This window comes from Urtica dioica, chromosome 7 (assembly GCF_054948205.1).
Source record: "Urtica dioica subsp. dioica isolate 48M chromosome 7, U.dioica_male_clone48M_v1_H2, whole genome shotgun sequence".
Lineage (NCBI taxonomy): Eukaryota > Viridiplantae > Streptophyta > Magnoliopsida > Rosales > Urticaceae > Urtica > Urtica dioica.
In genome coordinates this window covers 48,756,438-48,775,960 of record NC_142762.1, presented here as the reverse complement: position 1 = coordinate 48,775,960, position 19,523 = coordinate 48,756,438, and the positions used below count along the sequence as shown (strand labels likewise).

General features: G+C 38.0%; 5 protein-coding genes across 6 annotated transcripts; 2 read left to right on the top strand and 3 right to left on the bottom strand.

Moving 5' to 3' along the window:
• Nucleotides 1-59: 59 nt before the first annotated feature.
• Nucleotides 60-1,695, bottom strand: LOC149392564 (uncharacterized). Its single transcript, XM_089620268.1, has 7 exons — nt 1,407-1,695; nt 1,242-1,331; nt 1,099-1,179; nt 895-1,026; nt 588-806; nt 426-518; nt 60-345 (listed from the first exon to the last, which is right to left on the bottom strand). The coding sequence occupies exons 1-7, from the start codon at nt 1,611-1,613 to the stop codon at nt 184-186; spliced, it is 984 nt and encodes a 327-aa protein (XP_089476394.1). The 5' UTR covers nt 1,614-1,695; the 3' UTR covers nt 60-183.
• A 132-nt stretch (nt 1,696-1,827) lies between these two features.
• LOC149392563 (inactive purple acid phosphatase-like protein) lies at nt 1,828-7,155 on the bottom strand. 2 transcript variants are annotated; one of them, XM_089620264.1, is made up of 12 exons: nt 6,772-7,155; nt 5,774-6,013; nt 5,356-5,447; nt 5,073-5,266; nt 4,308-4,347; nt 3,950-4,031; nt 3,714-3,791; nt 3,499-3,624; nt 2,950-3,071; nt 2,531-2,570; nt 2,361-2,435; nt 1,828-2,271 (listed from the first exon to the last, which is right to left on the bottom strand). In XM_089620264.1, the coding sequence occupies exons 1-12, from the start codon at nt 6,840-6,842 to the stop codon at nt 2,127-2,129; spliced, it is 1,305 nt and encodes a 434-aa protein (XP_089476390.1). In that variant the 5' UTR covers nt 6,843-7,155; the 3' UTR covers nt 1,828-2,126. The 2 variants fall into 2 exon arrangements, with proteins under 2 accessions (XP_089476390.1, XP_089476389.1); XM_089620263.1 differs by lacking the exon at nt 6,772-7,155 and having other exon boundaries at nt 5,774-6,097.
• A 117-nt stretch (nt 7,156-7,272) lies between these two features.
• Nucleotides 7,273-12,029, bottom strand: LOC149392562 (WD repeat-containing protein DWA2-like). Its single transcript, XM_089620267.1, has 14 exons — nt 11,839-12,029; nt 10,709-10,945; nt 10,533-10,616; nt 10,322-10,454; nt 10,026-10,137; nt 9,708-9,807; nt 9,279-9,403; nt 8,829-8,898; nt 8,381-8,469; nt 8,268-8,313; nt 7,989-8,062; nt 7,802-7,875; nt 7,662-7,720; nt 7,273-7,479 (listed from the first exon to the last, which is right to left on the bottom strand). Exons 2-14 carry the CDS (start codon nt 10,751-10,753, stop codon nt 7,438-7,440), a joined length of 1,053 nt encoding a protein of 350 aa, XP_089476393.1. The 5' UTR covers nt 10,754-10,945; nt 11,839-12,029; the 3' UTR covers nt 7,273-7,437.
• Nucleotides 11,660-13,520, top strand: LOC149392561 (uncharacterized). The gene is made up of 2 exons (XM_089620265.1): nt 11,660-12,294; nt 12,580-13,520. Exons 1-2 carry the CDS (start codon nt 11,887-11,889, stop codon nt 13,360-13,362), a joined length of 1,191 nt encoding a protein of 396 aa, XP_089476391.1. The 5' UTR covers nt 11,660-11,886; the 3' UTR covers nt 13,363-13,520.
• A 2,733-nt stretch (nt 13,521-16,253) lies between these two features.
• On the top strand, nt 16,254-18,287 carry LOC149392560 (uncharacterized). Its single transcript, XM_089620707.1, has 2 exons — nt 16,254-16,715; nt 17,220-18,287. The coding sequence occupies exons 1-2, from the start codon at nt 16,284-16,286 to the stop codon at nt 18,003-18,005; spliced, it is 1,218 nt and encodes a 405-aa protein (XP_089476833.1). The 5' UTR covers nt 16,254-16,283; the 3' UTR covers nt 18,006-18,287.
• Nucleotides 18,288-19,523: the final 1,236 nt, after the last annotated feature.

Sequence of the window (19,523 nt, the reverse complement as noted above, 5' to 3'; positions counted from 1 at the left end):
AGAAAGGGATTCTTTTGGTTTCACATATAGATAGATATTCATTGTTAAACTTTACAATCCTCTCTGGCATTTTTAAAATGTTGCCCTCACCTCATTATTTTTTTAATTGAAACAACCAACCCCAACCCAAGATAAAATAATGACTATGGTTTCTTAGGGTTATTATATAGAGTTGTTCCTAGTCTATAAGTTTTCTCCAGGAGGCAACTCTTGAAGCTTGGGTTGAGTTCCGAGAACTCTTTCCATGTCGAAGCGAACTTCAATGTTGCGGAGGCTGTACCCAACCACCATTAGCCAATACAGCAGCTTCGCAAGCTCCGGCGCACTCGTCTCCGTTACTTTCGTCTGCAATACAATATACTCGATCACTCACACATATAATATAAATATAATATGAGAGAGAGAGAGAGAGAGAGACGAGAGACCTTCATTTGTTCAGTCTCTGAAACCACCAAAAGCCGCTTGATGAATGTATTCATAGCAAGCACAACATCTTCGCCGGCACTGCTAGTCAAATCCTAAAATGAAATTAAATGCACATTGTTAAATATGCATTTAACAATAAATATTCCATTTCATTTTTTTACCTTCAAATTTTGGGGCTCGAGAGACTTGAGATATTCCAACAATTCATTGGGGCCATTTGAGGAGTTCCTCTCAACTTGTCGGTTCAGCTCGTCGATCTCTGCTTCAAGGAGCTCAATGTACTTTTTGGCATCGATTCTGTCGACCCCTGAAACACTATTCCACCGAATCACTTCGCCGGAGACGTTCTTCTGGGTCCCGGGCGCATAGTCTGGTCCATCCTGACTCACTCACTCACCCACTAACTCACTGATCTACTAACTCGTTATCATAATATGGTGTCGATAGATAGTGGAGTATTAAAATTACCTTGTTTTCAGGTGTGTCGGGAAGCGAGACTTGCTCGAGGCTCTGTTGTAGCTCCAACCGGTTCTGAGCGTTCTTAAACATATAGCCAGTCATTAGCACGCTGTACATTAGCTGCGCCAGATTCTCAGCCACCTAAAAAAACCCAATCCAAATCAACAACATAATTCAATGGAACCCTAAACCCTAAATCCTGGATCAACTCACAGTTGTAACGGTCACCGCAAAGAATTGTGGAGGGAGAGTTCCGATCATGTTCGTCACTGTCTGACGCATTGCTTCAACTACCTGTATCACAACCGCCATTAATTAATCAACCGATTCGAAGATGAAAGCTCTCAATTGATTACCTGCTGAGGAGCTCTTTTTACAAACAACTCCATGAACTCTGGCTGAACATTCTTCACGTACTCCAGCAGAATTTCTCTTCTTCCCTTGGGCTGCCAATACAAAGAAAATGAAGAGTGAGAATCGAATTCACTGTTCCACTTGAGCCTAAACGAGAAGATACTAACCAGAGTTCCGTTGGGTGGTTTGGAATCGCCGTTTGGATTGGGAGAGTCTTTGCCGGCTTGGACTCTGAGAGCAACCGACTTTCTTGCTCCGATCTTCGTGGTTATCGGAAACGCAATTGAAGGACGGCAAAGATTCGACGAAGAATAGACAGAAGAGGAGGGTTTGGGAAGAGCGAGGAAGGAGGGTTTTACAGTCAAAGAGTACATTTCGAATTACAACTGATAATCCTAAAATGTACCAACAGTATTTACGTGTGTTCACGCTTCGGTCGGACAGAAAAAAATAATAATAATAATAATAATAAGAGAGTTCGTGCGGGAGTTTCCTCGCACGTGCGATATTGAATCTGCGCTGAATGGACGACTACTGTGTGCCTGCTGTACCGAATCCGGACTCGTGTGCTAGCTAGCTATTTGTTAATTGTCATTAAGAAATGTGTTTGTTTGTATTGGACATGGAGATTATAATATGTTAGTCAAACAATTAAATGAATCCAATTAATGGAGCGAGGTAGAACTCAAGAGTCGAGACGAACGAGAAACATGGTTCCAAATCGAACCCTGATGAAACGGATTAAAGGCTTTAAAAAAAGAATGAAAAAATTGAAAGTGGGTATGAATATTTCAAAGTTTGAGGTGAACAATGGGAAGGAAGGACATACAAGTCCCCTAAATAAATAAATCTAAATAAAAATGTGGAGCCACAGAGAAGCGGGTGTTTCACTGAGATGGGAAATCGTGCGGTGGCGGCGGTGATCGGAAGTCGAGATTAGGGAAAACGCCAGGCGGTCTTTCGAGAGGCTCAATCGATAACAGTTGGTCCGAATCCCCCACCACGTCCGCCCATCCATAGTGCGGCTCAGCCCTGAATTTTCCCAGAATTAAAAAAATTAAGCACATAACTAAATTATGATTTAGTATATACTATTAACCAAGCAGAATATAATATCTTACTCGTAATAAGTCTCCTCATCTATGACAATGTCCCAACTCTCGCCTGTTGTGCTCTTACCGTATTTGTGCACTTTACTGATAAAAAGAAAGAGAGAAGAATAAACATAAACAAGAGAGAAACCTTGAAGAATTTAAAACTCTAGTTTAATAGACAAGGAAACTTATTATACCCGTTACCAAAGTGCTCTTCTCCCCACGTCCGCGACCAACCTATACAAGAAAAAAAAAAAAAAAAAAAAAAAAAAAAAAAAAAAAAAAAAAAAACACTAATTAATCTCAGAGAGATATCCAACAAAATATGTGTTAAGTGACTCGGCAATTGGTTCAAGTCCTAATACAAAGCAAATGTTCCGATTCTGCAACGGGCGAGCATCGTCGCTGGTCTTTTTCATTTCAATCGGACAAAAATACAGAAGTACATTCACATATTGCAGCAATCAAGAGAAGATTGAAACATCATGAATTCATAATGGTTCCCACCAAAAATAAAACAAAATAGAACAAACTAATGTGGTAGCTTGTGAATTGAGCAACAGATTACGAATTAAAAAATCGTGTTAACAGATTATAAATATAAAAGTAGACATACGTTCTCCGGTGGGAGATACATGCCACGTCTCCCCTTGCCGGGAACCAATGCCGGAAAAAAACTTTTCTTCCCACTTGTCTCCCCATTTCGTCCCAAGTTCAGTTTCGGCCCATTTATCAGTCCTGAAACGTATGAACACCATGAGTAATTAATAATACCGTTTGACTTGGATTAAGTAAAGCAAAGAAAATTTTGAAACTCAAGACCTAGTAGTGCTTGCAAGTTTAACCTTAAGCTTGAAAGTGTAGCAAGTTTTATTAGCGCGCGCTCACTCACACATAATATATATATATATATATATATATATATATATATATATATATATATATATATATATATAATATACACACACACACACATAGATATTATATATATATATATACACATACACACACGTCAGTTTATATAGCAGTGCAAGCTACTGATTATCGATCACTTGCTGTAGGCATAAATGAACACCATTGAGCTAATCAGATCTTTAAACATTATGATACAAAGACCGCAACTTTAATCATTGATGATACAAATGAACATTCTAAGGAGAGAGACCATTTGAGAACAGATCCTCTTCCATCAAAATGCTCGCCCCATTTCTCCCACCACGACTGTTCGTTAAGTCTACCGTATTTGTGCGCTCCTTTCTCAGTCGAACCTTTAGCATCGTACTTTTCCCACCTGTGTTTAATTTTATTTTTAATCAACCAGTGTGTTTCGTGATTTGCTCAATTACATAGCAGTGGACAAGTCTGTGAATCAGCTCTTACCATTTCTCATACCATCCAGCATTCTCTGAGCCCGACTTTGCCTGTTTCTGTGCACTCCTTTCAATATTTACTAGGTTACTGCAATTAGGTAATGTAGCATCACTTGCAGAATTGAAAAAGGAAACGGACTGTAATTTTCACGCCTAAATTAAATATGTAGTACCTTCGGTTTTTCTGAATGCTACCGAACTACAAAATTAACATCTCAAATCAGTTAAAGAATAAGTTGTAAGTACCTCCACGCCTCTTGATGAAGTATTTCTTGCCATGTTTCCCACCATGAATCCCCTTCAGCATTTCTTCCAGATTTTTCCACACCTACAAATAGAAACTACAACTCACTGAAACGGGCATAAATGGAATCTTAAATTTTCAACAATGATATATATTTAAAAAAAAAAAAAAAAAAAAAAAAAGCTAATGAACTAGTGTATGAGCAGAAACTCCTGAGATCAAACAAATGGAAGGATATATGTCTTGTTTTACAAATGCCCTTTATAAGACTGTCACAGACCAAGTATATGAACAAATAGCGGAAATTCTTATGTCTAATCAGTAACTAGAAAATATGAGAGATAGAAGGAAACAACATACCAAGCTCTTTGTATCCTGTCCAATCACTTTTCTCCCACCACTGTCAATGACATCAATAAATCCACATTAAATGCGTCCACCTGGTGATACTTAATCAGGTCATATAATTCATATTGACGTATCAAACATTTCAAACATGATGATAATTCACCAATTTGCATGCCTTCTCGTTCTAATCTACTTGATCCACTTCGGGCACAACATAGATGTAAAAACAGATGAATTGAACAGCAAGTCTCTACTCAAACTGAAAGACAAGGTGTTTATTATGATATACAATGTCGTCGCTAATTTTATCAACCAGGAATCAGGAAAAAATATTGAATATACAAGAACAAGTTCTATGATGTAGATGAAAAGCTAATGGGATGAATTATAAGTCAGCTTCAAAGTCAACTGTGAATTGCACTTAGTTTCATTGGGTATATTAACGGAAATATATATTAAGGAGCGAAACAATCTGTGTTCCAACTGGTGATTGTGTCTTCAGCAAATTTTCATATGCATCGTTAACTATTCAACATGAGAAAAATTGTACAGAAACTCTACGAAATCTCTTTCTACCTCTGATTTGCTTCACAACTCTGTTACAGTTGCTTTAAACAAAAATGCAAAACCATCCGAGACCATTTCGCTTGGCTGCATAAGCTAAACCTATGTCCTTTCTATTCTATACACATTCAAGCAACGCAGAAGTAGAGCGAACAAAAAATACTAAGAAAATACAAAGAGATCTAAAATACGAAGTGGGTCGGTGATACGTACAGTCTCCTTCCATTCCGAGGAGCCGTCATGAGATCGACCACCCATCCTTGTCCATCTACTTCTGTATCCATTGTCACCCAAATCCTCTCCACTTTCTCGATACCAAGTACTTCCATCTTCATTAGTGCCAGACTCATTAACATTCTCACTTAGCAAGCTAATCCCCCAATCCTTCTCTGCCGCAATGCCAGTGTCTGAAATGTCGATATGCAAACATGATGCTTAATTAAAATGCCAAAAGATCAGAGGCCAACGAAACACAGACAGAGAGAGCACATATCACCTCTTTTTGGCGGGCTATCACGGGACTGTGGACCAGGATTTCGCGAGGTACAACGAGGATTAAATTTTTCTTGCCTAGAAAGAAAATGAGACCTGCAGTACATAAGTAAATACAAGAGAGTCAGAGAACTCATTGGCAGATTCAGATACACAAAGCTCAGGCTGAGTATTCGAAAACCAGAAAATGAACAACGGTGACAACACTTCTCTTTTGTACAGTGTTTGTACACAAGATTTCTCAGGTCAGTCAGCAATTACTTGAATTCTTTCTTTAACAACCTTAACCATTCTTATTTGGATATATAAACAACCTCTAGAGCAGTACACTTACCTAGACTAAACAAACAGCCTAAGTGAAGCTTGACATCAACAATGCGCGTATAAATAGTTTTAAAAAGAAAATAGAGATCGCGACGTACTGAGGAGGAGAAGCAAATGGCGAGGAAGACGAAGCGCGGATTATGACGCCGCGAGGGCTTTTGGAATTGTCGGAGAGTCGCTCGGACTTGTCGGAGTCGGAGGAGCGGCAGTCGGATCGAGTGGCTCGGACTCGGGCTCGGTCGAAATGAATAGTGTTTATGTGGTCGGAGGCTCGCCGGAGTTTGAAATGGAAGAGAGTAGCGAAGCCTCTGGAAGAGCATTCCATGAGAAAAGGAACCCTAAACAGTGAGGGACACAGAGTGAGTGCGGTGGTGCGGTGAGAGAGTGAGAGATCGTTTGGGGCGTAATTGGAAAGCATCGCAGAATCTCGGGATTTTAATAACAGCAACACGTGAGCAGATGTGGGTCCGCATATTTCCAATTTTGTATCCGTTATTTCCATGTGGATACCCCACGTGTCGCGTGTTGAGCCGTGATTTCCTTTTTTTACTAAACTAGTCCAACAAAATTGTAAGTAATTAGATTTCAACTTTACAATAAGATACTATAGACCAAGATTTTCCATCTGGATCTTGTATTTTACCAATAAGAAGTTTGAGTCCGAAAATTTATATGAGATGACTTGATATTGTATTTGAAAATTATAAAATAAAATGAGAAAAAAAGGCACGAGAAAAAGTATGTGACATGTAAACCTTACATCAAGTCTTGATAGTTTTAGAAACTGAAAAACGAAAGATACAAAGTTAATAATGCTTTTGGCAACTGCATGAATGACTCAGCAATTTACTAACAAATGCAGAAGAAATTTGACTATTCTTTGCAAGCTGCAACCATAAGTTTATTTTGATACATATCCCTCAAAATAAATAAATAAATAAAAACATATGGTTGGAGAGATTTAGAGCGTCTGAAATCAAATCAGATCTAGGAAATTCCCACACTCCTTGCACCAATAATCCACGTATCTCTGTTGATGATAACGTGCGTGGGATCAGAAAACGACAGATTCCAAAAGTCAGGATTCCAAAAGTACCTTTTCTCCGACACCTTATCCAAACCATTCCACGAGTTTGTATTACAAATTTGAATTCGACGACCATCCATTTATTTCCTTTTCCGATTCGCTTTGTTTCTACCTGGAATCCACGTGTCACGAGCGTGCACTTTACATCTTGTGGATCAGACCGAACGCGTGTAAAGCCAACGTGGCAGGTCATTCGTGGTCAAATTGAACGCCACGTGTCAGCAGTGTAATTTGTGGGAGGAAGACCAATTGCCTCTTGCTGTTGCTGTGAACTAGGAAACCAAACATTTTATATTTCATGCGTGTTTGGATAAGCTTAATGTCACTTCATTCACAGCTCTTTGGGTGGCAATGACGACTCACCCCAGCATTTAAAAACAGAAAGAACAGGGTACTAATCACATAGATTTCTACCATTATCCATTATAACAAAAATAGGGACCACGAATTCGAGGTCGAATGGAATTGGCCAACAGTACCAAAACCAGAAGTAGCACAGACTCGATCATCTGAAGAAAGAACAACCATAGTGCATCTATTATATACCCAAAAAAACGATTTGTTCAGACATGTATTTAACAATACCATAAACAAAGGATGTGATTCTCAAGATATAGTCCTCGCCGACTAAAAGAAAGTACAAGCCGGAATATAAACTGTTGCTCTGAACCTCCTCTATTTTCTGGGTAGAAATGGCTTTACTGACTCCACAACTACCTGTTATGCGGACACGAGACAAGGAAAGGTTAACTACTAAACAATATTTCGATATATTAAGAATTGTAAGTGAAGTCTTGGCCTTTTCAAGATTAGAAATCAACGAGATTCGTCATGGTCTCATGATGTGATCATCAAAATACAGACGACCAAACCATATTTATTTTTGTTCTAACTCTTACCCTTCCATCATAGGACAACGAAGCAAAGATCCAAGGCTCGCGAGAACTCCAAGCTAGGCCTGAAAATTTCCACCACACAAATTAGTCAAACTAATATAATTAAAGTTGGGGATTATGAAACTGAGAGTCATGACAAGTACCATAAACACTGTCTTCATAGTCACTGTAAGAATTGAGCAATGGCTCCGGCCTCCTAGTAGGTGAATCAACTAGCCTATCAAGCAAGACAATAATTTGATCAACAAGAACGTATCAATTACGTACTGATGAAATTTCAGTACACATTCCAAATAAATAAATAAAAATTAAAATAAGATAATATCAAACCTTTCAGGCACCGTTTCATCGTTGCCAGATGGAGAAGATAACCACAAGTTAACTGCCGAGTCTGTCCCAGAACTCTGCGATATATTATATGTGTTAGACGGATTTTCAACACGACAAAGACCTGCTATGATAACCATTAAGGGCTGGTTCTATTGTGTAAAAAAAAGTGTGACTATGGAGTTCGAGGAAACAATATTTCGGTTAGCACGCACATGCGTGATCCCATATCTAATCACACAAACACGTCTACATAATTGAGAGAGAGAGAGAGAGGACAACCAAAATGAGTCCTTCATACTCAGGGTTGCACCTCACAGCCCATGTCCTGCAAAGGATTGAAATTCAGAAAATCGGGTAAGAAAAGCATATCAGACACAAGGTATTGTATGTACCAATGCGTATGGCCAGGAAGCTCCTCAATTGGAGCTTTGGGCTTCCTGAGATCCCAAATGCATATTCCAGATTCATCTTCTGCTGTGACCTACGCATTACGTTAAAGAAATTACCATGACACGTCTTTGTTGTAGATACATTATGGAAACACAATACATATACAGCAAGTTATTGTTTTCCAATCTTTCTTTAGGTCTAGTTTTTCACGTACATAAGACGGCCTTAACTAGTATTGTTAGAACTAAATAAATAATTACAATTTCATTTCTAACACATACAGTAGCATATAAAAGACATAGTCGTCCACTTGTTTCTTTAAAGACAATGCTTTCTAGTTACCTAAAAAAATCTTGATCGAGGTGTGACAATTAATCAAAACAAATTGTAAGAGTATATGGAATATAAAAATAATGTGTTTCTAAAAGTAGACACGAAATGCAGCCATACAAGTATATGATGCTTTATGGGGTTGAAATCAACATTGCGGACATGAGAACGTTCGATTGAACTCGTTTTCCTGCATTAGATGAACACAGAGTGTCATAATTCAAAGAAACCAAATACGGGGTTATTAAGTTATATAGCCACACGAATATAGTGGATTGAGATATAGCCCACCTTTGGTTAATTTTTTGTAAATAGCCAAGTAAACTTATTAACTAATAATAAAAGACTTATATAACACAGTCAAACATATATTTTAGGTAGTTAATAGGCTGCCACATATGCAAGTTGGCTATTTACAAAGTATTTACCAAAGGTTGGCTAATTTACAATTCTTATAGTTTAGGTGGCTTACGTAGCCAATTTATATCTAGGTCTTTGGTTAGATATATCATATGAATGATGGTATATCTAGTTTTTCAGTTGGATACACAATATGAGCATATAACATACTTCATGGTTCGTAAGTCCCAGAACTGGATTGAAGATTCACTAGTAGCTGAAACTGCATTTGCATCATGTGGATCCCATGCTCCTCCAGATAAGTAGTGCATACCAGCTGATTCTTGTGATTGTACCTACTAAACCCGAAATTAGGGCAACAAATTAGGCAAACATAGCAATTTGAGTGTTCCCGGATTAAACATTTAATCTTTTGAGATAGAGAAATTTCCATCATCAAAGATCCTAAAGAAAACCGGCAGACAAGAAGTTTGTTTCATAATTTATGCATCAGTGAGTAAAAAAATCATCCGAAAGTAAGTACGTTGATTAAAATGGAAATAAAAGTCAGAAAAATTTAAGTGTAGCAAACAATTCTTGTCAACATTATATGTGAGCTAAGAAAAGCACGATCAGATATGTAACGAAGTAAAAATGTACCTGAATGGATTTCTTGGGCATATCTAAGCTCCACAAGGAAAGATTTTCCTCATCAATGCTGATCAGCTTATCGTGCCTCCCGGATGGCCACCAAAGAAGGCTGATAGTTACATGCGTGTATAAAATCAGCGAGCCAAAAATATGTAGCAAAGCTTGAGAGTTCATATATTCAAATGCGATAAAAAGATAATCTCCTCGTAAATCTGTTCTTCTTCGAACTAGTACAGAATATTCCTGGCCCAGCTTGATATGTCCACTACTGCCTATTCAAATTCCAAAACAGAACTCTCATCGTATAATAGAGCATAGAAAACTCACCATTTGATCTTACCACCATGTGCACCAAGTGGTGTGATTTTTTCCAGTTGCGGGGAATTTAACTCGCCGTACAACTCAGGTATCTGCCATATTGCCGCTTCATATGATTCGCCTTCCCAGAAAAAAAAAAATGGATGGTATAAAATCTTACTGAATCGGAACGAGAGAAATGCATTGTTCACTCTATTGTTTCATTCACTTACACTGAGAGCATAATAAAAATAAATCGGAATACCCATACTATAATGCACTAACTCGATTGTATAACTCAAAAATATTCCACTGCCGTAAATTACCAGTAGAGTAGACAGTGGAGAAGATTCGCTGGTCAAAGGGACACGAAGCGAGATCCCAGATCTCACTCGGGTGGGAAAACAAGCCCTCGCACACGAGCTCAGTCCCGCCCGAAGAAATCCGAATCAAATGCACCTGCAAATGCAAACTCTATCGAACTCGGATCCAACCAGAAAAGAGACGATAGACAGTCGATCGATCGATTGATCTAACCTCGTTTTCTTCTTTGAGGCTGAGAGTCGCGGTGAGAAAACTGGTGTGGTCGGAATCGGCTTTGACGTCGGATATACATCGAGCCTGCGCACAAAAACCCTAAATTCGTTGAGAAATCGAGCAGAACTTTGAGAGCGCGAATTATTAGGGTTTGAGATATGAACCAATCAACGAACCTGGTATTTGAGACCGTATCCGATTCCTGAAGATCCACCTTGCATTGTGTCGAGATCGGGATTCGGTGTTCTTGTTTGGGGATGTGTTGTGGAGGGTGAAAATACGCGGGCTATTGCCAATGGCGTTGGAGTTTTAACGGTCTGTTAATTCTGTTAACTGATCGTTAATGGATCCGCTACGTCACGGCTTATCGTACATACAACTATACCCGTCCAAAGTCTCCGAAAAAAACAAAGCTAAATTATATGGACAAAGAAAAGTCAAAACTAACGTGGATGCGTTAATGATTTTTATTAGTTATCAGTTTTAGTGGGACCCTCAAAGAGCCACATCAATTGGATGATTTTAGTCAATACAAAACGAATAAATATAAATTGCCAAAGCTCTGCCTGTGGTTTTTCTAGATCTTCGTACTTGGTCAAGTGAACCTCAATTGAATATGTGACATAAAATACACACGCACACGCGAACAAAATCAAGATCAAAATCCTCCTATATAGTCATATTAACGTACGCAAGACATCAATTTTATATACATCAAAGAAAGAACTATGTTTGGTTTCCAATAGTTTTGTCTGCTACATACATGTGCTGCTTAAATATGGGACCCTTAAATGGCATACACGCAAAGTCTTTTCTAAAATATGAAAGACGACTTTGACTAAAATCTAAAAGCCTTTAATTATATATTAGGCAGATATATTGATGAATTCTATCTTGTAGAATTGGAGTTGACTTTTTCTAGTATATAGATTGAGTCTCTTAATGCGTAGTGCAAGGAAACATGAACAAAACATTAATTTAAAAAAATACAAATCTAAATATAAAACAAAAAATATATATATATAAAAAGTTGCGAGATGGGAATGCCTGAATTTTTTAATTTAAAAATGGAGAAATTAAGACAAAAAAAAAATGCGAGATAGGAATGCCAAAGTACAAGTGTCCAAAATAATAAAAACAAAAATCTGTTTCCATGGCACTGCATACCTTACTATTTGGATGGGAACTAAAACGAAATTATACTCCACATTTGTTTATTTCATTAAATAAGCGGAAAATAAGTAGATAAAAACAAGTGGTTTTGATTCATAAATTATAACCAATTGCAATTCACCAAGTAACTTACCTGGTATTTATATTCATATAACGTGAGTTTGTTGATTGTGAATGAAAGATGACAAAGTCTTGTCATTCTTCACATCTCCTCAATTGGCGTTTGGTTTTGCTAACAACGCTGTGTTTGGTCATCTTATTCACCATTTTCACTTATCAAACCAACCCATTTTTACAATCATTCTCTCCACCGCCGGAGCTCCCAAAGGCGAGGGTGGCGGTTTGTCTGGTGGGCGGAGCAAGGAGGTTCGAGCTCACGGGGCCGTCCATAGTCAAGAATGTACTGGAACACTACCCCAACTCCGATCTCTTCCTTCTAAGCCCGTTGGACCAAAACGCCTTTAAGCTATCGCTACTCAGAGACGCGCCGAGAATCGCTTCCGTCAGAATCTTTGACCAAAAACCCATCAATGTGACTCCGTCAGCAGCCAGAGTTCTCGACGCTAGAAGCGCACCGAGGGGCATCCAGGTTTGTTTCTATTTATCCGAGAAAAAAAAATGTGTTATTATACATATATATAAGTATTTAATCAGGTAGAGCTTAAATATTATTTTCTCCTAAACTCGCGGGTCCAAAACGCATTAGGCCTCGGCTGCTGTTAATACTTTGGCCCTCAACATTTACTTGATAGAAAAACTAATGATTCCTTTAAGTTAACTTGACTAAATTGTTTGTTATATCACTTTTTAATTATTATTATTATAAGGGCTAATTTATGTATTAACATGGTGTGAAAATAAATTAAAATATCAGGGATTACTGCAATACTTTAACCTAGTGGAAGGGTGTTTGACGCTAATTCAAGACTACCAAAAGGCCCAAAACTTCACGTATGATTGGATAGTCCGAACCCGGGTGGACGGTTACTGGAGCGCCCCGCTCGAGCCGGACACGTTCGTCCCGGGCCAGTACTCGGTCCCCATCGGATCGAACTATCTCGGAACCAACGACCGGCTCGGACTCGGCGACCTGACCACCTCCGCGGTGGCCCTTTCGCGGCTCTCCCTCCTCCCGGAGCTCGAGTCCGCCGGGTTGCGGAACCTGAACTCGGAATCGTCGTACCGAGCGCAGTTCAGGGTGCGCAACGTCTCGATCGCGGCCAAGAGATTCCCGTTCTGCGTGGTGTCGGACCGCCGCTTCAGGTTCCCGCCGAGGGGGACGGGGAATCCGGTGCCGGCCATATCGAGCCGCAAGCCGCTGAACGGGGCGTACTGCCGGCCGTGCGCGGCGGCGTGCGGCGGAGAGAGGGCGGTGAGACTGGTGGAGGGGCTGAGGTGGGACTGGAGCCGCATCGAGCCCGGGAACGGGACCACTCTCGAGCTCTGCGACCCGAGCGGGCCGTGGGCGCCCGGCTGGGAGGACAGGTTCGACGCCGCCGCCGGAGAAAAGCTCGCCGCCGCGCGGAAGAGGATCGTCGGCTCCACCGTGGAGGAGTGCGTGAAGGGTTTCCGGGAAATGGAGGGACGGGCGACAGGGACTTGGGATGTCCCGCCGCCGGACACCGTCTGTGGGATGGGTTTGAAAAAGAGCCCTTGAAGTTTTCTTTGTAGAGATTTTGTTGGCACATCGTGGCTAATACATTACAGATCGTACGTACTATCTTCGTATCTTCCTTCATTCAACCCCCTCCAATTACAATACAGCGTCATATATTAATTAATTTTTAAACATAAATGATTGAATTAGAAAACAACCGTGGGTTTGTCTATATTTTAAATTTTAATTGAATGGACCCACCAAAAAAAAAAAGAAGACAATTCCGTCGTACCTTATTATCATTGATGTGATTCTACTCTATCCATAATCCATCACAAAGTCTTTAGCTATAACAGAAAGAAAAGCTAAACTACGGAAAAAAGAAAAGTCAAAACCAATGTGAATCCAAATTCCAATAATAATTTTAATTTTATATCAGTTTAAATGGATTCGTTAATTACTTGAAGTGTCGTATCGGTAGCACCCTATTAATACCCTATTATTTTTAACGATCAAAATTTGATGCTTGATTGACTCATTAAAATGGACATTTATTATCATTTTTCTTTTTTTGAGAAGTGATACTATTATCCAAAATTATATGATATATTAGCATTGTAAGCCCAGTCGATTATTGATCAAGTTTGCATGATTCAATACATAGGTAACTGAAAGATGATATATTCTCTACCCACAAAGGGCATGTATTTCTGCAACTCATGAGGTTCGAACCAAAACCTTTCAACTGAGATACGTGTAAGATTACTAATAAATCGACCTAGTTATCAACTTATCATTAGGGTTTGGAAATTTCGTATTCTCTATCCTAATCAAATCATATTTATTGTGTCATGCTAATTATAAATTTGACTATTTAATATTCATTTTTAAAATATAAATCTAAATCACTCATTTAATTTTATTTCATATTTATACTGTATAAAATAAATTATTTAATTAATTCAAAAAAAATATTTAATAATCATATTAAATTTTTATGTAGTCATGTTTTTTTAATTTCAATTTAATCAACTGTTAGTGTATATGAACATGATTAAAATATAATTAACATTAACATTGTAATTATAAAAAAATAAAATCCCGATTTTAATTATTCATCATGAAATTGAATAAATACTTAACTTTCTGATTGAGCAACACTGGCATCCGGCTCAAAGCTCAAAATCTTGTATGAAATTAATTAATTTAGATAATTTTAACTTTGACTTTTTTTTAATAATCTAAAATTAATTTTGATTATTTTATCAATTAATTAGTTTGAAATGATTATATATATACTTCTATAGATTAATGACAAAGAGTTTTATAGGTTTTCGCTACTAGAGAAAGGTCAATTCCAACACATATATACCTTTCTATTGAGGAAAAAAAAACGAAGAAGTTGAAATTGACCTCTCTCTAGTAGCTAAATCGTATAAAACTCTTTTTGCCATTGATAGAACTTTATTCTTTCGTACGTAGTGGACATAACATAAGATCGCATAAGAAAATAAACGTGCCACGAATTACGTTTCAAGTAAGTATTTACTACATTAAAAAATATTAAAAATCACGACGTTGAGTCTACATAGAAACTGGGGTCAGATATGACAGCTTATTTGAGTATCCACATGTAAGATATCAATAAGCCCAATACCAACATGTTATATATTATCAACATGTAATATATCAATCTAGTATAACAATATGTATGTGTAATAGCTCGTTTGGTTATTATATATTAGGCACCCAGCAACGTAATTACTAATTCATTAAAAGCAGGCGGCTTTTCTGTTTAGTGAGAAAACTTGATTCTCATAAATGAATCAAACCTTTAAGCCATGCACACACACTAATTTTTTTAAAATAAGAAAAAAAAATATTTATTAAAATTTAAATTTGTCATAAATTTTCAATTCATTGGAATATTCTTTTTAAATATTTTATTTTCTTTTTATTAAATTCACCAAACAATAATTCAATAATCTTTCTTACAGGTTTTTACAAGGAGGAATAAAAATGAGCCATCATTGTAGAAAGCAGCAAGCCTTTTTTTTCCATGGCACTATTCTACTCTTGGGAAGTAAATTCTAAAATTTCGCAGGTCAACAAAAAGTTGTATGGATATGTAATTTGTATCATCCCTTTAAATTTTTGTGTTTATTGTACATATCAGTAAATGGGATATTATTTTTTATAAACTTGGCATCTCTAACCTTCATAAGTAGTTGTACAAAACCTGTAGTTGGCATCTCTAACCTTCAAAACATTCTTATTACAAAAATAAATTAAAACTACATCAAGACATGAGTATTCTTATTTTCAGTTGCATAATAACTTTGAGCTCTGAACAAGAATTAGCAAGAGTAAAAATATTTCATCGATGACGGACTCAATGCATAAACCGATGAACAAATCAAGAAGAAGAAAAAAAAAACCTTCTAGCTATATGGTAAAATAAATTTGTAATATTAATAAAATTTATCTAAAGTAAATAAAATAGTCAAAATTCACAAAAATGTCAATATTTTTATATCAGGTAAATTTAAAATCAATAATCTTATTGTAATTCTAAAAAAAATGGAGAATCAAATAGCTATCAATTTAAAATCTCATGATTTCACGGAAATTTTCAACTATCTTTCAAATATTCCAATTAAATAACTCTTTTGAATATTCACTTCAACTATTTTTAATTTATTTATTAACTTCGAGTTAGTGTATTTTTTTCATGGCACGTGATTCTACGCTTTGGAAGTAAGTTACGTGGATCAATATATCAAGGAGTATGTTTGCTACCAAACTTTACGCCACATTTGTTTATTTCCAATACATCAACGAAGGTGTAGATTAATTATTGAATTATCAATTACGACGTAAGTAACACGACGACTATGACCATTTTGATAATTCAAATACATAGAACGCTATTAGAAAACTGCATGCATGCATATTTGGTTTTGTCATTCTAACAACGAAAGATGAAAAAGTCAGCGATTTTCTCTTCCTTCAATTGGCGTTCTCTTCTGTTTACAATCATCCCAACACTCTCTCTCCTAATCTTCTTCTCCGTTTCCACTTCTTCCACCATCCCCTTTCTCCGGTCATTCGGTCTCGCCGGACTTAGCTCTCCACCGCCGGAGCTCCCAAAGGAGAGGGTGGCGGTGTGTTTGGTGGGCGGAGCGAGGAGGTTCGAGCTCACGGGGCCTTCGATAATCCAGAACGTACTGGAACACTACCCAAACTCCGATCTCTTCCTTCACAGCCCGTTGGACAACAACGCGTTCAAGCTGTCGCTACTGAAAGCGGCGCCGAGAATCGCGTCCGTCAGAATCTTCGAGCAAAAGCCGATCAACGTCACTGCGTCGGCGGCCAGAGTTTTGGACGCCAGAAGCGCGCCCAGGGGCCATCAGGTTCGATCCTAACATAATATTAAATCACCCAATAGTTAAACCACCATAGTTGAAAAACAATCTTCGGATATTCAATCACTGTTATCATAATGTTATATTTATCATCAAACGAGTATTAATTTATTTTATGGGGCATCTTTATGACTTCCGTATTTTTGGAGAACTTGCTGCTATGCTGTCAATTTTTATTTCGATGGATTACTACTTTTTTTTTTTTTTTTTAAAAGACTGTTTAATTAAGTACTATATATCTTTCAAAAAATTCTAAATTAATCTCAAATTCACTAGATTAAAAAAAAAATAATTAACATTGAAGCATAGATCATTGCACATATATATTCCTCTTTAATTATTACATGTCTGAGCCTACTTTTTGGTTGTTGTTGCAAATGTACACACTCACATGTATAATAAAAAAATTATTATATGCTATAAAGATTATATATCTTATTTTTAATTTGACTTAATCAGACAATTAATTTCGTCCAATTAATTAAATTTCAGGGGCTATTGCAATACTTCAATCTAGTGGAAGGGTGTTTGACGCTAATCCAAGACTACCAAAAGGCCCAAAACTTCACGTATGATTGGATAGTCCGGACCCGGGTGGACGGGTACTGGAACGCCCCGCTCGACCCGGACACATTCGTCCCGGGCCAGTACTCGGTCCCCATCGGTTCAAACTATTTCGGAGCCAACGACCGGCTCGGCCTCGGCGACCTCAACACCTCCGTTGTGGCGCTCTCGCGCCTCTCCCTCATCCCGGAGATGGACTCCGCCGGGTTACGCCGCCTCAACTCGGAGTCGTCGTACCGAGCCCAGTTCACGATTCGCAACGTCTCGATCACCGCCAAGAGATTCCCGTTCTGCGTCGTCACGGACCGGCGGCTCGGTTTCCCGCTGGGGTGGATGTCTTTGCCGGTGGCGGCCATGACGAGCCGGGGCCCGCTGAACGGGGCCTACTGCTGGCCGTGCAAGGCGGCGTGCGGCGGCAGGCGAGCCGAGGAAATGGTGGCGAAGCTGAGGCGGGACTACAGCTGGATCGAAGCCGCCAACGGGACGGTGGAGCTCTGCGACGCCCGTGGCCCTTGGGCTGCCGGCTGGGAGGAAAGGTTCGACGCCTTCGCCGGAGAAAAGCTTGCGGCGGCGCGGAAGAGAGTGATGGGGCTGAGCGTGGAGGACTGCGTCACTGATTTCCAGGAGATGAAGAGTCGCTCCGGCGGCACTTGGGAGGCTCCGCCGCCGGAGAAGGTCTGTGGGATGGGCATACACAAGAGTACTAGTCGTTGAGGTTTTGGAGGGAAATTTTATACTTGAGCCACAATGTAGTTTATTTGTAAGTCAATTTATTGGATTTTGGATCTATCGGTTGATGTGGTCAGCCGGATTTTTTTGAAATTACTGTAAAACCCGTTTTTTTTCTTTTATTATTTTATTTATTATTTTGGTCTAACAACATCTTTTGACCGTACTTGACATTTATTACAATTTTTAATGGGTAATATATGTACCCTGTTCGTAACCCATTTATTACATTTTTAGTGAGAAAATCGGACGGGAAACAAATCGGTTTCCGAATATGGTCAAATCTCGAGAGTTTCGAAAACACTTTCCGAAATCTATAAATAAACTTTCAATAAAAATTGCGGAGCTTTGATGGTAATTTTAAAGTATTTTTTAGGTAATTTTGAGGAAGAAGATGAAGTGACAGCAGGAGAGAGTAAATAATGTAAATTTAGACCCACCTCATTTTTTTATTTTTTTTTAAAGCTGAGTATATTTGGCTTTTGAGTTTTGAATATATATATATATATATATATATATATATATATATATATATATATATATATATATTCAACCGTTGTCAGTGATTGCGTGAGGGTCAATAAGTGTGTTCTATAATTCTCGTGCGTTCATCTTTGTTCAAGTTATTTGTGAATGGCTCTGGATTTATAATCTAATTGTTTTGTTTACGTACACTACTAGAATATTGACATTTGGTGGCATTGGAAAATTTGTTAGCCAACAGTTTTGTGCCTTCCTGAGGACTATCTGATAACAAGACTTCAAAATCCATACTTTTTTAGTGGCCAACGTCGTTCATGACGTGATGACTGATAAGTAGATATAGATTGGTATGCTAAATAAGACAAGGCTTCTTCATCGGAAAAGTCCTCAACGCCAACTCACCTATTCTTTCGCGCGTAGTTGACATTCCGTAATATGAAAAATAAACGTGCCAAGACTTGCGTTTGAAGAAATCTTAATAATTTATCAATATGAATAATTAGGTAAAAAAAAAAAATTACAAGTTGCATGCAAATCATCAGGAATTACGCAAAAAAAAAATATAAAATATAAAAAAATCTAATCATATCAAATTAGGACTACGAGTCTAAAAACTTGATAACTTTGAGACTACTTGTTTAGTATAAGAAATTTTGAATATATATTAATTGTTACTAATATAATTTGTAGAGTCCGAGCAACAGCTCGGATGTTCCGAGAACATAAAGAACCCAGCACAGATTCTGAATCAAATAGGTCTGAGCACTCATTAAATTTAAAGAACAACTCGTTCATAAGGTAATAACGAACTCTATCGAGCAGAACTTCGAAGAAAAAAAAAACTGATTGATCATAGACTAGTCAAATAAACAAAATGCATGTAAACAAATAAAAGCTTAAGTAAAACGCATAACTCGACGATTATTTCGAGCACTCGAATAAGTAACCTTCCACTGCGCACATTCTGGAGGCAGTTACTCAATAACTACCAGGGATGTGGGATTGATCACCCCACGTACA

What these genes read in the sequence shown, in the direction of transcription:
- LOC149392563 (XM_089620263.1), bottom strand. Translation starts at nt 6,093, where the DNA reads ATGCTTTCCAATTACGCCCCAAACGATCTCTCACTCTCTCACCGCACC. An exon ending in CTTCATCAAGAGGCGTGGAG is followed by an intron (nt 3,792 to 3,949) that starts GTACTTACAACT and finishes ACCTAATTGCAG; the next exon opens with TAACCTAGTAAATATTGAAA. An exon ending in GATGAGGAGACTTATTACGA is followed by an intron (nt 2,272 to 2,360) that starts GTAAGATATTAT and finishes GGGAAAATTCAG; the next exon opens with GGCTGAGCCGCACTATGGAT.
- LOC149392562 (XM_089620267.1), bottom strand. Translation starts at nt 10,753, where the DNA reads ATGCAAGGTGGATCTTCAGGAATCGGATACGGTCTCAAATACCAG. An exon ending in GCCTCAAAGAAGAAAACGAG is followed by an intron (nt 10,455 to 10,532) that starts GTTAGATCAATC and finishes TTGCATTTGCAG; the next exon opens with GTGCATTTGATTCGGATTTC. An exon ending in CCATAAAGCATCATATACTT is followed by an intron (nt 8,470 to 8,828) that starts GTATGGCTGCAT and finishes CGTAATGCGTAG; the next exon opens with GTCACAGCAGAAGATGAATC.
- LOC149392564 (XM_089620268.1), bottom strand. Translation starts at nt 1,613, where the DNA reads ATGTACTCTTTGACTGTAAAACCCTCCTTCCTCGCTCTTCCCAAACCC. An exon ending in TTGCGGTGACCGTTACAACT is followed by an intron (nt 1,027 to 1,098) that starts GTGAGTTGATCC and finishes GGGTTTTTTTAG; the next exon opens with GTGGCTGAGAATCTGGCGCA. An exon ending in CAGAGACTGAACAAATGAAG is followed by an intron (nt 346 to 425) that starts GTCTCTCGTCTC and finishes ATTGTATTGCAG; the next exon opens with ACGAAAGTAACGGAGACGAG.
- LOC149392561 (XM_089620265.1), top strand. Translation starts at nt 11,887, where the DNA reads ATGACAAAGTCTTGTCATTCTTCACATCTCCTCAATTGGCGTTTGGTT. An exon ending in GCGCACCGAGGGGCATCCAG is followed by an intron (nt 12,295 to 12,579) that starts GTTTGTTTCTAT and finishes TTAAAATATCAG; the next exon opens with GGATTACTGCAATACTTTAA.
- LOC149392560 (XM_089620707.1), top strand. Translation starts at nt 16,284, where the DNA reads ATGAAAAAGTCAGCGATTTTCTCTTCCTTCAATTGGCGTTCTCTTCTG. An exon ending in GCGCGCCCAGGGGCCATCAG is followed by an intron (nt 16,716 to 17,219) that starts GTTCGATCCTAA and finishes ATTAAATTTCAG; the next exon opens with GGGCTATTGCAATACTTCAA.